This window comes from Condylura cristata, unplaced genomic scaffold (assembly GCF_000260355.1).
Source record: "Condylura cristata isolate star-nosed mole 26May11 unplaced genomic scaffold, ConCri1.0 scaffold00030, whole genome shotgun sequence".
NCBI lineage: Eukaryota > Metazoa > Chordata > Mammalia > Eulipotyphla > Talpidae > Condylura > Condylura cristata.
In genome coordinates this window covers 23,534,538-23,546,546 of record NW_004567131.1, presented here as the reverse complement: position 1 = coordinate 23,546,546, position 12,009 = coordinate 23,534,538, and the positions used below count along the sequence as shown (strand labels likewise).

The window sequence follows — 12,009 nt, the reverse complement described above, 5'->3', positions numbered from 1 at the left end:
GTACTTCGTCGATCTGCCTGTTCTGCTCCCCACTCTGTCTCTGGTGAAGCCTCTCGCCGCCCCTCAGCCTCTGGCCTATACCCCAGTTCTGTATGCACAAATAAATAAATCTTTAAAAAAAAAAAAATTCTTCAATGACTATCACATTCAGGATACATCCAAATTCAGTCATGGCCCCTAATAATTAGGCCAGTTTTACTTCCCAACCACTGACTTTTCACTTTGTTGTCCTTTTACCCTAAGAACTCCAGCCAGTTTAAGGCCTTAATACAGCCCCACCACTTCAGCCTACAAATGTCTATAAATTAGCATTAGCCGGCTCATCTGAACTCCTCTCACCCTGCCACAGTGGTTCTCCAGGAAGACTCCAAAGCCAATTACATGCAATTACTGAACAGTCATTAGTATCAGAAGACTTACTTCAACAGTTAACATTGAGATTCATCAGAAGCTCTTGGAACCATTAGAAATCATTACTCTTATCCACATAGGCACAAGGCCAAGAAACAGGTTCCAGTCCCAGTTCAGTCATAACACTCATTTTGTGCTGAAAGTGGTTATCCAAACTCCTTTTGGTTTAAGTATGCACACTGAAGAAGACACCTACTCCACCAACCTCAGCTATTATAAGAATAATTTTTTAAGAAACCTGAAAACAGGGGCCTCCCTGGTGGCACAGAAGTTAAAGTCTCAGCGCTATGAAGCTATCACCAACCACTGTGGCAGGAGTTCAATCCCTGACCAGGGAGCTGACCCTCATGGTACAGCCGACCTCTCCTGCCTTTCCCACTGTTCCCCTAAGGAGTGTATTTCAATCAATCTGCCTGTTCTGCCCCCCATCCTGTCTCTGGTGAATTCTCTCACCCCCAGGGCCTCTGACTTACACCCCAGTTCTTATTACATAAATAATAAAAATAAATCTTTAATTAAAAAAAAGAAATATGAAAACATTTAGAAAATAATGCTACCTGACTTCACTTTATGTGATATATTGATCATTTGCTCTATGCTAAGTATTGTGACAGGCTTATAATTTACAGTTAGTGCAGAATAGAAATTAAGTCATAGTTGTAGTAAACACTATGAAAGAAAGGTATTAGGAGTAAGAAAGCATAAACCAAGAGCTTACCTTACTATCACAGCTCAAGGATTATTTCCCTAAGCAAACAACAGAGCCCCAATGACTAAAACTCAAGTAGGCAAAGAAGTATAGGAAAAGGTTCTAGTGAGAGAGGAGGAGATTAAGAAAAAAGGATTCACATGTAAAGCAGAACTAAGGAATGCATAAATAAGTTTTTAAAGAAATTTATTCTCTGGCATTAAATTTTAACCTACACATTTACCATTTCTAACTCCCACTTTCATAGTCTCATATGAAGCCTGGATTTTTTTTAATTGTGCAGTTTTTCCCAAGAAAACAAGATCCTAGCCTTTAATGCAGTATTTACTTATAGTTTAGATAACCAAGCAGAAAAATGTCCATATAGGAACAATGGTTTAGAATGCAGAATTCTCTTGTTTTTAGATTATATTGTTAAGGCACATAAAGCTTCAAAAAAAATTAGAGCTCCCTGAAATATTTTCCACTTAAGCATATAAAGCAAACTTTGATCCCTATTTTTTTTAAGTCAAGATTTGAGTTAAATATTTTACATTCAAAATTCTAACCCTCCTCTTGGGAAAATACATCAAATTTTGGTAGTCTTATTAGGTTTGTAAAGGTGTTTTACAAATTATCTTTTAAATTTCAATATTTTCTAGAACTATTTTTGTAAGAGAATCATGGACTATGTATGTACCTAACAGGAAATGCTTTAAATGCATTAAGAAATGCTTAGTAGGGCTTTTCCTTCATACAACAAATGGAGAAACTATATAATTAACAGAAGAATTTTTTTAATATTTATTTATTTGTGCATACAGAATTGGGGTACAGACCAGAGGTACAGGGGTGGAGAGAGGATTCACCAGAGACAGAGTGAGGAGCAGAACATACAGACTGATTGAGCAGAACAGACAGATTGATTGAGTAGTGGGCAGGTCAGGAGAGGTCTGCCCTGCCTTGTGGATCACCACCCTGGGACAGGCGGGGATCGAACTCATGTGGAAGTGACTTTAGCTTCTTAGTATGCTGTGCTTTAACTGGCTGCACCACCAGGGAGGGCACTTAAGCAGAAGAATTTTACCCTTCCCCAGAAACACATAATTTAATATCATTTTATTTCAACATATATTACTATTCTCCAAATTCTGAACTTATTAAATTGTCCCAATTTTTAAATTACTTTCATAAGATGCATATTTAAAATATTATGCAAAGTTCTCTATCCCTAGTCTTCTGAAAATATACATAACCACTAAGTTGCCCTATTTATTGTTTTACTTTAGGTGATAAGTAAAATACTACAAAGTATTGTTTAAACTTTACCACCACTTTTCTTATGTAAATAGATGATCCAGAAGAAGTTTATTTATATAAGTAAGCAGTTAAAAAATAACTTTTTAGAGCTTTTATTAGCCAACCTAAGATTGGCCAGGTGATTCATTATGACAGTAAATCTGTTTCTTATAACTAATCAGCTACTTCCATTCTATAATTGATAGAAGTAATAACATATTGTTTCTGTTATTACAGAGGTATCAAAATTCATTTTTAAATAGCTACCAAGATTAAATGGTTTGCATAAAGAAATTCTGTAACATTAAACTATTTAATGCTTTGTTATGTCCTTTTGGCTTAGTACAATAAAATCTCAATATGAAAAAAATAACTCTAGAGTTATAGACACATTCTAGTAACAGTTATTTCTGGTAACAATTGTAATTAGCAATCAAACTTAGTCTTTCCCAAATCTTCTGAAGATACCTTCCAATACTTTGTTGTGTTAATTTCTTTGGACTTATATAGTAAAACTAACTCTATTCTAAACATATCTAGTATGCAATGAAAAGTTCAAAGATTTTAAATGAAATAAAACTGCAATTATAATTTTCATATTTAAACTTAATTTCACATTGAGTAAATTCGAAATTTTTTAATAAGTAAACTAGTTATTTATCATGGAAAATGTCTGTCACGTTATCTGGACTCATGATTAGGGAAAAAGTGAGAAAAACAAAACCTTTCCAAACATGCAGACAAATTGCAAAAGTGGAGAATAAAATGGATTGGCATTTTATGCCATCAAAAGGAAATGACTTGACTGGAAAAAAGTATCTTGTCATAATATCATGTCATGATCTATTGCCACATACAAATTGTGGCTCACTCAAAAATATTTTTAAAATCAGCCCTGTATTGGGTTGTTGTTGTTCAATTATTTCGATGGTTAAGCTAATTGACAACAAAGGAAGGAAACAAAGTATTGAGATTATTTTAATTAAAAGGATATATTGGAATCATCACTATCTACCTCTATTTACAATTACTAGAGAAGTGATTACATGAATCTAGATGACATAAAAGTGTTAAAATAAAATCCTTGTGAAAAGAAAAATCTTAGCATTTCATTAAGATATTAACCCACTGCATATAACTTTGAAACATTGTTATATTCCTTTTGCAGCACTTTCCTTTATAAATCTAACCACAAATGGAAACATGTAGCTATTGAAGAATGTCTAAGTCATTTATAACATGGTGATCATATAAATTAAATTTGGGTTGATTCAAGTCCACAATATACTCCATGTGTACATTATAGGAAGAGATAAACTGCCTCTATTATAGCAAAATGTGATTGATATTCTAAACCTTTGGTGCTATCTACACTTTCATATTTCAATATCTCAATTCAAATATTGAAAATGCCAATCAATTTCCCTTTTAAAAACTGTTTTAGTATATATATATATATATATATATAATATGTGTGTGTGTGTGTTGCCCATAAGATATTGGTAAATAGCAAGTGTCCTTTCAAAAAGGTAATAAATAGAAAAGAGGAAAAAAAACTTTTAAAAGTGCTTTTTACAATATCACATGCTCTAATTAATAAAAACACAATATACATGAAATGTACTATGTCCAGCACTGTTCTGGGTACACAGAGGAGTATGCATACATGAACATAGATAGACACATATTGTTCCACAAGGAGCAATTTCAGAACAAAAGATTATCTTCAAGAATGTGCTGGATGTGGTTATAAAAGAGCAACACAAGGGATGTTTGTGATAACTCTACTGCTGATAAATACAGTTGAGGTTAAATCATATAAAATACTTATTCTATTCTAAATACAGCCCTACAAAAAACACAAGAAGCCACCACCTAGAATGCAATAGAAATTACCTTCAAACAAACCCATAGTAGTAAATATTATTTCTAAACTTTCTTCTTGACAAGATAGTGAGAGCGTGCTAGTTGAGGTCTTTGAGTTCAGCTAGTTCTGCAATCATCCTTAATATGAAAAAGGAGAGAAAAGAGGGGCGATAGGAGGGGACAGAAACTGCGTAAGGTGGTTTGTGTTCTCTCTCTCTCTCTCTCACTCTCCCTCTCTCTCTCTCTCACACACACACACACACACACACACCACTTACTGTTCTCTCCATGAGAAGAGTGTGGACTTGAGGGGTGGAAGGAGAGCAGAGAACGATTTGTCAAAAGTAAATCTACTTTATCAACTTTAAATCTCTTGGGGAAAATTCAAGCATATCATTGTTCTTCCACTACTCCAAGACGAGAAAAAGTGTGGCAAGGGCTCTGGAATTCCTTTGCTGTGAGGAAATGGGAGGTCATCAAAACCGAGGTTGATATGCAATGACACACTGATAAAACAGGTCTTCCGAGGGTAGATCCCCATTGACGAAAAAGACTTCCAGGCAATACAAAGGACGTTGACTTTCAACCTGACACCTACCCGGTTGCAATAAAAATGGAAATGAGGACGTCGAGCCTCTGGTACCCATCAGAAACCTGGCTTCACACCCAAACAAGCTCGTGTTCAGGAACATCGACCTCCCGTCCCCACCTTGTCTCTCCCAAAAAGCTCGGCCGGCGGAGGGGGAGGGGGGCAGGACAACCGCGACCCAGGGGAAAGAAAGCCAGGGCCACGCATGGGCGGCGAGGCAGGAGAGCGCGGACCCAGGCTGGGTTTGGTGATGCCAGGGGCGAAGGGCGAACAGCGACAGGGATTCCCCGCGAGGGGCCAGGCCCCGCACCAGGTGACGCGGGGACAGGGGCGCAGGGCGATCAGGGGCGAGCAGAAGCGGGGCGACTTCCCGGGCCAGGAGAGAACAGCCGCGCGGAAGACGCTGGCCGGGGTCGGGACTTACCCGCGTTCTGCAGCGTCTCGATGTTTTGGGGTCTGGTCGCCAACTCTGCCACCATCTGCACGAACTGGGTCCGAGCTTTCTGGTACTGCTCGAACACTGCGGGGAGAGCCGAGGTGGAGCGGGCCGCCCCGTCAGCCCGCTGCTCTTCCGCCAGCCCGTCGGGGCGCCCCGCCGCCCCGGGCCCTACCTTGCAGCACCTGCCTCTGACTCATGGAGCCCGCGGTGGTCGGTCCGCTACAGAGGCGACAGCGGCGGCGGCGGCGAATCCGCGCGGGGCTGCGATCAGCACAGGGGGCGTCGACCACGACCGCTCGGCCGCGACGTGAGCCGGTCCTGTGTGTACCCGCGTCTCCCGGGTAACCTACCGGAACCGGAACGCGGCCGGTTCACCGCAACGGCTGGGCCCTGGGCATGACGTCACGGCCACAAGGCTGGGACTCCCGGCGCCCACAGCCAGTCCCGGGGGAACCCCGCCTGCGGGGGCTCTCGGGGTGTCACCCCACGAGCCGCGGCGGGAGGCCAGCCCCGTCTGGGGTCCTACGCAGCCGCTGCTGGCGGCTGCAGGGGCACAGGCTTCTGTATGAACTGAGTCCACCCCGTTTGGTATCTGACTGCCCCAGGGACTCGACTCCGTGCGAGGCAAAGGGGGTCAGAGGAGCGGATGCTCAGAGAACCCGGTTGGAGTGCGGGGAGACACGTAGGCTGCGGCCGTGGGAGGTCTTGGCGTCCATGGTCAAGAGAAGTGTCTCGTGTGACGTGTGTGAGCTGATGAGGACATTATTGCCCAGGCAACCTTAACGTCAAGCCCAGAACTTAATCCAGACCCTTCAGTCCAGATTATGTATACCATACACCCAGCATGTATGGGTTCGGGATGCTGGTGGGTGCGGGCAACCATTTTTATACAACTAATTATACTCTATTGAAAGCAATCTATAAAGGCTCTCAGATTCAATGAGAAAAGAGGGAATACGATCCCTGTGCTGTCTTCCGTGGCTTGCCCTTAATTGCTAACTTTACTGCTTCCTCACTGTGATTTTTAAACATTTGTCTTTGTCTTTTAAGTTTGTCACTTTGCTATTGAATGGCATTTCCAAAAGAAAGGGAGTGAGACTCTTACCTGGAAAGTCTTGATCAAAAAAAATTTAACCACACACCCTAATTTATATCACTTTCTCTCTTTGCCCAGTTTCTCTTAACAAAAATTAAAGACCTAATCTAGTTTGTCTGAGAAAAACTGTGTACCAAATGTTTTAAAGACAGCTGCTCCACTGTAGATCTTTGTCCATCACCAAATACAAGTTCGCCAGGTGTCAGGTGGCTGGATAGCCATGGCTGCTGCTAAGTAGTGAGTGCTAAGACAGGAAGTTTCCCAGCATCTCCCCTGCAGTAGAAAAGAACATGTAAAGTTAGCTGGTTCTCCTATTGGGGTGAATCCTTTCTGATAGTTTTTGAAATCTCACTCTGACTAGAGGTCTCTGATGAAGGGCTGACATTTTGTGGAGCCCCAATAGTTGAGGGATGGACCAGCAGTCTAAGAGGGGGATCCCTGTTACCCCCAGAGAAGTTTCATATCTTTTGCTCTGCAATAAGAAACCAATGATCCCCACAATTTCTTGACTTAACTCTAAAGCAGAAGTTGCAATGTGATCTGGAATCTCTCTAAGAACACAATTTCTTTAAAGTCTGTGTGTGTTTCCATTTAGAGGGTCTGGGGGAATACACTGAGCAAATAATCAAAACTGTAAACAAACTTTCACTTGAAACTTTTTTCAGTTCCTTATCACATTATTTTTTAAAAATCACCCTTAAAACTAAGAAGTTCCATATTTGGTTTTAGTCCTTAAACAAGTCAAATTCGTGAGCTACTAGAACTGCCATTTTCAGTGATTGCTTTTACTATGTATTATTTACTTTAAAAAATGTTCAGATAAAAGCTCAATGATGAAAAGGGGGTTTAAATCTATAAAGATAACAGTTTACTTATGGAATGCTACAAATTTGAGTTCAAGTTGTATATCTATAAGCTATTTTTACCTAGATTTTGAGTGTCACTAATAATGTCTTAAGTTAAATTATATTGTTCCTGATATAGGAATTCTACTTTGTATCTACACACATATTAAAGAAGCAAGATCTTTGCTCTCTAATCTAGACTTAAATTTTTCTTAAAATTAAATGATGAAATGTAATGTGGTAATACATAATACACATTTAAATGAATTGGTTTTAAGTGCAATTTTGAATTGTAATTAAAAAATCAATTATAGCAAGAGATTTTTTTACTGACAAGAAAGACAATCTACATTTGTCATTCATTTTTCAATTTCATTAAATGTGAAATGAAAAAATTTTAAAACAAAATGTTTTACAAAGCTAATTGAATGTTGCATGGTCATATACATACCTCTAATGGTTAAGAAGTGAGAAAAAATATTTAAAGAGATATTTCAGTGTTTTTTTTAAAGGGTGCTACGCTCACTGTTCTTAAATACCAGCAGATACATACTTAACACATTAACTATACATTTGACAATGAAACATATTATCTGAGCAACTTGCAAAATTGTTTCCACAAAAGATTTGCTTGGAAATCTTTGGCTAGTTTTATAAAAAGCTAGTTATATGTAGCTTCAAAAACATTTTGACATTAATTCCTTTACTTAGGAAAGTGAGACTGTAAAAGACAACAATACAAAGCCAGCTTTAAAATTCTGATTCTCTTTAAAAACCTACTTTGGAGATTATTAGAAACCCACCACTATAGGGCTATATTTTTACACGTGTCTAAAAGAAATTCTACAAAGCTAAATATATACATATATCTCTTTACCTCCAAGGTGAATTTTAAGTCAAAACTTTATTGTGCTAAATGGATGTCAACATCCTCATTTTAGAAAGTATCATTGAAGTGAATAAGTGATGTATATTCTTCATTAAGTCAAGCATCTATTTTTAATATGCGTCAGACATTTTACCACTAATAAAATGTCTTTTCTAGGACATGAAATTTTATGGAAAATATACGTGTAAACAAACTCATTCTTTCATTGACTCATTCATTCAACAATAGCACCCTGCTCTGTTTTAAGGATTATATTTGTTGTAAGTGTTGTAACTGCCTTGGTAGCAGAGGACTTAAAGTAATCTAAATAAAATGACAATATCTAATACACTGCCAAAATAATAAATGGTGTCCTGTTTGTGACAAAAATAGCTGTTTGTCTACATATGAATCTTCACTCTACCAAGAATTAAAATATAGTGTTAGCATTTAAATAGGCATCCATTTAGTAATTACATGTAATTATTCAAGCCATGAGAACACAATAATCATTTTGCCAGCACCAAATCTAAAATTACTGAAGTAACTCCATATTTACACTCTTGACTTTAAAGCAAACATTACATACTCTCTAATCAAATTATGGATTTATAATGTTATCTATAATGAAAGGAAGCAAATAAATAACACCTTAATGTTGCATTGCTCCTCTTGGGAAATAATGCCAAAATTTTTGGTTAAGGTCAGAGCCAACCATCCAGCTGTACGATCAACTTTGTTAACAGGGCAGGAGAGACTTGGATTTGTCCATCCGGAAAAGGAAGGTTAATATCTCTTTGCTCCTATTGTGTTTGTGTCTTATTCTGTACCTTTCAAGTCATTTAACACCAACTCTTTACATTTTAAACATTTTCTTTCAGTGTGAAGGCCAATAAAATGTTAAGATGATAATGTTATTTAACCCCAAAGTTCCAAAGACACACCTGTGTATGGCTTCCTTTCCAGTACCTCCGTGGACACAGAGATGGAACTCGTCCTTTTCATTTCCCAAGAAAGCCGTGGGGTTCCACAGAGGAGTAAGTCCCAAAGGCACCATACGGCTCACAGTTTCTAATACCAAAAAATTGATGCTTTTAACGTAGACGTATGAAACATAGCCTAACATCTTCTGAGTTAATGAGACAAGCATAAAAGCCAACTTGCCTTGCTTACTATGTGTGTGTGTGCTATATATCTTCTTTGTGAAGATTTACATGAGTTTTCCTTTAAAACTGTCCGCAAATTCTGCATCAGCAGATAATAACCTCTATGCGCCCTGCCATAGAAGTCCGCCAATCACTTTTCAACACTTCTCTACACCTCTCCCTGCCCCTCTCAGCGTTGTGGGATTTGTCTCAGAGAAGGCAGGTATGATAACTTCCCCACATTGTTACTGATAAGGACCAAAGAGACTAGTTCCCAGACAACCAACGGCCCCTGGAACCTGCCAAGACCGGTGATAACTCGGATCGCTCATCCTCAGGTGCTGAGGGTCCTGCACAGTCTCATCTAGGCTCACCCAACTCTAAGCAGAAAGTTCTAGCCCACATCGCAAAGCTAAACAGACCCCGTGTGGGGTGGGCGCGGGGTTTCTGTCAAGAGCTCTGGCCCTGGAGGGCAACTACGTCTGCTGATCGTAGGGTAGTGGGGTCGGAAGAGAAGAATTGGTGCTCCCAGGCGTCCTGGGCTTTTCCATTAACAACGTTTCTAAAACTCCAACTAGCATTCCCACGGTTTCGCGAAGTTTCTAACTGGGGAGGAGGGTCCGGGAGCTCGTTAGGGACAGGCCGAGCTCTAATTAGAAAACCACGAGGCCCCGACTGTCCCACAGGGAGGAAAAGAGGGGTGCGGGGGCTGGTTGAGTGCGAGCAAGAAGCGGGGCGCGTGGGTAGGGCGCGAGTGCGGAAGCGCCAGGCGGCTGAGCCCGGGCGACCTCTCTCCTCCGCCTTCCTCCCTCCCTCGGGGCGAGCTAGGGGCTCTCCGCTGCCCGGCGGGAGGGTGCTAGCGAGGGGAAGCCCGACTCCCTGGCTTCCCTGCCTTCTGGAGGCCGCAGACTGGAGCGGGAGGGAAGGGGCCAGGGTCCCAAGGAGCCGGCGTCCGGTGGGGACCGGCTGCTAGCTGTTGAAGGCCTGTGTCCTTTCGCTTTGCGTCCCCGGGCCGGGCCTCCAGCGAGTACCGCACCGCCAGGCGGGTTCTCCCGGAGAGAAGAACTGGGCCCGGAGCCTCATCCTGGTGCCGATGACCCGTGACTCGAAAAATACTGCCACCAACTCGCAGGGAGACCCCGCCGTGGCCTGCAACCCGAACCCCAGGAGCTGAGGCCCCGAAGCACAGGCACAGCCCCCAAAGCTCGCGGCGACCGGGCTCTTCGGCCCTGCTTCGCCCTTTCTCCTCCCTGGACTTGGAAAAGAGAGTCCTGTGGGGGGAAGAAGTGGGGGTGCGGTGTTCAGATTTTCATTTCCGGGAGTGAAATGTGGGAACCTGCACCACTTTACATCAGCCAGCTGCTAAGACGCCGCAGCGCAGCCCGGATCCCAGGATCAGGATGAGAATCCAAAAGCTTTAAAAAAAAAAAAAAAAGCTGCACCTCACCGCGCATGTGCAAGCCTCAAAAAAAATTTTTTTTACGTCATTTCACTTTATAGAGTCTCAAGCGAAAACTTCATTATTATTAATTACTGTGAAGAATACTTGATTGTTTGCTCTAACTTCTAAAAAAAAATACAGCAAAAACCGAGGAAAGGTTTTCAAATTTCAGCTTTCACAAAAATAACAGATTTTTATCCGCGATGCTAGTGAGATTCTGCATCCACCCCACCCCCCAACCCCCGCCCCCAGAGGTGATGAGCCCAGACAGTAAACTCGGCTAAAATGTACCCTGGATTGGAAGATGCAGTGGCACAGCATCTCATGTTTTAAAAAAGATATTTGCGCCATAATTTGCATCCTTTTTAAAGCAAGTAAGCTTTAAAACACAACTAATTTTATTCTTTGACATTCCAGAGGAAACATCTGAATACTGTTAAAGTGGGATCATCCTAATTCACATCTCACTCCAACGTTCCTCCCTATTTATTTTTTTAAGCGAAGAATAAATATCCTCGTATGGACAGCTTTAAAAAAGATTAATGACTACCTACGAGAAGAAAATACTGATACTTTTTTCTGTTAGATTATCTTAAGAAAATAAAAAGAAATGCTTTTAATTCTAGAATTAGTTGTTCTTCTTGGTGAAATAAGACACAGTTGCTATCATTTTAATTACAAGTCAGGGATAAGGGCTTGGAAGTTTACAGGTAAACTTGGAAGTATATAAACACTATCAGTATGTTTATGGTCAAATTCATAAGACAGTTACAAACTTACTAACAAACTCTTGGACTAAAGAGGGCTGGCAGTCCTAGGGATGCCAAGGGAAGAGACTTCTTCTAACACATTTGGATAGAAAAACATAGTTAATAAAGAAAATGTAATGTCTCTGTAAAATATCTTAAATGAGTGGCAAACATTTTAAGATACCAAGATACTGGTATCAATTATCCTTCTGGAAAAGGAAATTCCCAGAGTCCAGGCAGACCATGATAATATAGTAGACCTTTCTTGTACAAGAGTCTTTTAAGAGTATTTTAAGTTTAAAGAGCCTATGTGAATTGTGTATATTCAAGTTCATGAAAATGCATTTTCTTATGTCTATGTTGAAGTTTTTTACTTTATTGTGGTTAATTTCCTTAGAAGTTTTCTCCAAAGTGATAAGAATTTTAATAGATGAATATACTGAGCAGTATGGTCATTTGGCAAAAATGAGTACAGTACACTGGATCTTCTAATCTCTCTTTCTAAGAAATGATGGGATAATTTGAAGAGAACCCAAGTGAAAATATTTTAAGAAAATTGTCATGAGGCATATT

General features: G+C 40.4%; 1 protein-coding gene across 1 annotated transcript in view; it reads right to left on the bottom strand.

Moving 5' to 3' along the window:
* Positions 1–5,489, bottom strand: part of SPAG6 (sperm associated antigen 6) — a 46,676-nt gene extending 41,187 nt beyond the window's left edge. Inside the window, exons 1-2 of the mRNA XM_004691112.2 lie at positions 5,465–5,489; positions 5,278–5,373 (exon numbers count right to left, since the gene is read on the bottom strand). Coding sequence (XP_004691169.1) covers positions 5,278–5,373; positions 5,465–5,489 — 121 coding nt within the window. The remainder of the gene's footprint in view (positions 1–5,277; positions 5,374–5,464) is intronic.
* Positions 5,490–12,009: the final 6,520 nt, after the last annotated feature.